Raw genomic sequence first — 3,757 nt, forward strand, 5'->3', positions numbered from 1 at the left:
CCTAGCCAAAATCCGTCCTAAGGTTCTAGAGAACTAGAACGGCCAACACAAAAATGTCATAACTTTCTCATACATATTTTGTTTTCGATGATCTTGTCCTTGAGCCACCATCACCCAAATCGGCGGGATCGAACCTTAGACAGGGCTGCTCCACTGGACTGAGCATGCATCCGCACTGTGGCAACGCTGCGAGGGCCATCACTTTATGATATTGCTAATGATCAGAGTTGGATCTGCGCCCCTAAGGGCCAGATTGGGTTGCACCCCTAGCTACTGGCAGGGACGACCCACCACCTTCTGCAATGTCATCCGGGTCGAGCATCTGGATGGGGTCCCCCATTCTGCGACCTTGGTAGTACACCACCATGCCATGTGCGGCAGTGGCTCACGAACATAGCCTTGTAGATCCTCATGTCCTTATTCCCGATGGCGCGGACCGCTTTTGCTCCATCCCGAGTCGTGCGCTGCGAAAACGGCGGCCAGTGCAGCGCCAGCTACCTACCGGCCCCGATATGGAGGGGAGTGGACTTACCCTCGCCGTCCTACATTTACAAGGGGAGGCAGACATAAGCACGTGAAAAGGATGTCGGGGACGTGATCACCGACGACATGTTGGTCAGGATCGGGGTTATGGTCTGCCTATGGCGACATCCGCAGAATCAGTGGCAGGGGAGTGGCTCCCACCAGCACGACCACCCCTCCCTCAAACCAATGGTGGGGAGGCGGCCAACATGGGTTTGTGCAAGGACAACATGCTGCCAACAACTCGGGAGGACGGGACGTGATAGTGTGTCGCCATCGCCATGGGAGATGGGGACGATCAGCTGGCTTTTTTGGTCAATTAGTTTTGCTGTCTACTTGGATTGAGGGATCTTTTCATCCAATGAATGAAACCCAAATTAATGAGGCTCTCGTAAAAAAACAAAATAATGAGGCAATCGAAATACAGTACTCAGTATCATCCCAAAGTACAAAAAAGAGAATGGTGTACTTATGGTATACAAAATTGTTGTGCACATAATGAGTTGGTATGTACGACCATTGCACGATGGCCTATCTAGCGCTGAGTTGCCATGCATAGACGTCTTGATTGCATCGTGGTCTAGAAACCGTGTGCATAGCAGTGCACCATAGTACTCCCTCCGTTTATATTTACGTCTCGTCTCGTGTCAGCTATGTCTCAAGTCAAACTTTCTAAACTTTTATCAAGTTTATACAAAAAACAATATTAATATCCACAACACCAAATCAACACCAGCAGAATCATCATCCAATATATTTTCGTACGATATATATTTGTTAATGTGAAAGTTTCGGTTGTTTACGATAAACTTGGTTAAACTTTATAAAACTTGACCTAGGCCAAAGCTAATAAGCAGAGCATATAAAAACGGAGAGAGTATATCCGAGAATGTAACAACGCACGCTTGACGCGTTTTCAGTAGGTAGCAAAAATGCCTTGTGCAGAAAGGCACATAAAAAAAATATCATACTCAAGTCTCAAGTGGTACTACGATGGGGTTGGGGGTCAAGTCAACTAGTGAAGCCATGGCATGACGCGGGAGGCAGCCCATCATGATCCATTCATTCATTTTGGCTTTTCTCCCAACAGCAAAGTGACCCAAGACGAGGAGACCGACTTTGCTTCGGTCTTCCGCGAATCAGCTCCACTCTAGTCCTAGCGGCACACCAACCAAGCAAAATTTCCACCAGACCCGGTCGCGCCCGCGATTTAAATACGGCGTCGCTCGCCGGAGCCTGTGGCGTGCAGGACCGAGCAGAAAACAGCCAGCCAGATTCGTCTTCCTCCTCTCGCCAATGGCTCACCTACCACCACACTCGCTCGTCCTCCTCTTCCTCGCCGTCCATGTCTTCCTCGCCTCCCATGGCTCCCCTCTTCCGCCGTCTAGCACCTACGATGATTCCATTTGCTCGGAGTCGTTCAGGTGTGGCAGCGTTGACATCACATATCCATTCTATCTGTCAAACGCCACTGAAGCAACCCCTGATTACACACCCTACTCATGCGGCTACACCGATTTGAAGATCTTCTGCCAAGGCGAGGGGAAGACCGCGATCGCAACCCTTCAACTCGGCCGAGACAAGTTACACAACTACACCGTCCAGAACATCTTCTACGAAAATCACGCCATCATTCTGAGGGACACTGAAGCCTTTATTAGCGGCGGCAAGTGTCCCACGGTCACCCACAACGTGACATTCGACAGGGAGTGGCTAAACTACACCGAGTCCTTGGAGGAGCTCACCTTCTTCTTCGGCTGCCACTCCACGGAGAGCGATCAGCCGGCTCCTGATCCTCCGCTAGACAAGTTCCAGATCGACTGCAAAGGGTTCAGTCCGCCTCCAGGCAGTGGAGACGGTTTTTCCTTCGTCTTCAGCTCTGAGGAAGGCAACGTTTCTCGGGAGCACGAACTGGCTGAGTACTGTAGGCAGAAGGTCATCGCGCCGGTACTCCAGAAAGATGCTGTGAGAAGTGGTCTGCTCGTGTTGCCGTGGGAATATGGCGTCGTGCTTGGACAGGGCTTCGAGTTGGAATGGAAGCAGAGCAAGGATCGGCAATGCGAGCTGTGCGAGAAATCTTATGGACGCTGCGCCTACAGCGAGAAGAAGGAATTCCTTTCTTGCTTGTGCTCCGGCGGGATCTGCAAGAGCAATCCAAACCCTCCATCATCAGGTAAGTCCTTCACAACCGGTCCTTCAATTTCATTGCCGTTTGAAAACAAAACTGCCGATGGTAGCATGACTCGCTTGCCAATTGCCATTTCGCCGGAAGCCAGACCCAATTCCGTTGTGCGAGCCCACGCATGTTCATCTAGAGTATACAAGAATGACGAGTAATTTGACATGCCGTTTTGGCGCTTTCTTATCTAGAGCAAGCAGTTGCTTGGCGATTTGCAACTCGTAACCTCCTGTCCTGCCTTTCTCCGGTGGATCCGGCTTGCCTGCTCTCTCTCCATGTTCCTATCCATGCTCCTACTTCATCCCACGCTGTTTTTTTTTTCTTTTTCCTTTCTAATCTAATCATCTCCCCCCCTGATTTTAAGGGGGTGGGGCCGAACTTTATTTTGCTCTAATCAAATCAAGTCACGTATGCGGGAGCACGGATGGGAGCATGGGAAGGGAGCAGGCAAGTCTCGTCCCTCTCCGGTGTGTGTGGACACGCGTTGCTGCTGCTTGCCCGTCGCAAACGCCAATATGATTTAATCGAAAGTCCATTTCAGGAGTGCTTGCCCGAAAAACGAAACCGAGAGTGCGTCCGTCGGTTTCGAAAACAGAATAGCGCGTGAGAAGCAGTAATATTTGCTCGCCATTTCGTCAGTGGACAAGGACGGTTCCCAACCTTTTCCACGCCCCTTGTTCCCTACCATGTATCGAAACGCGCCAGCTCGTGACTGCGGGGTTCATTATCATCAGGCGGACCGCTGCCTCCTGTGGAGCTTTTCTTCTTTTTCTTCTCTGAGTTTCCCGGGTTAAAGCATCTCGAGCCGTTGGAGCCCCCAGGACAATCGCCGGACCAAAAATAGCACGTCATAAGAGGCAAAATATTTTCGCCGGATGAAATGCGAGTACGTTTTTCCAGTCGTTGGTGCCCCCAAGACAATCGTCGGGCAAAAAGTGATTAGGTGGGTCAGAAAAAAGGAGGAGTGGGGGAATAGGATTGGTTGTTACTTCCGTCGGCGCCCTCAAGAGAGGCCAGTGCGTTGTGTTTGGTCTAAGTTTGCCGGCGCTAATTTGA

The 3,757-nt window shown here is 50.7% G+C and overlaps 1 protein-coding gene across 4 annotated transcripts in view; it reads left to right on the forward strand.

Annotated features, from left to right (window-relative positions):
- LOC123061830 (LEAF RUST 10 DISEASE-RESISTANCE LOCUS RECEPTOR-LIKE PROTEIN KINASE-like 1.2) overlaps positions 1 to 3,757 on the forward strand; it is a 21,820-nt gene that overhangs the window by 7,439 nt on the left and 10,624 nt on the right. The window contains exon 1 of one of the 4 annotated variants that reach the window (XM_044485113.1): positions 1,552 to 2,695. The exons of 2 other annotated variants lie outside the window; for them this stretch is intronic. In XM_044485113.1, the coding sequence (XP_044341048.1) occupies positions 1,819 to 2,695 (877 nt within the window). In that variant the 5' untranslated portion in view covers positions 1,552 to 1,818. Of the gene's footprint in view, positions 1 to 1,551; positions 2,696 to 3,757 lie in introns of those variants that run through there. One more of the 4 variants, XM_044485111.1, reaches the window with a different exon arrangement.

Source organism: Triticum aestivum, chromosome 3A (genome assembly GCF_018294505.1).
Source record: "Triticum aestivum cultivar Chinese Spring chromosome 3A, IWGSC CS RefSeq v2.1, whole genome shotgun sequence".
Lineage (NCBI taxonomy): Eukaryota > Viridiplantae > Streptophyta > Magnoliopsida > Poales > Poaceae > Triticum > Triticum aestivum.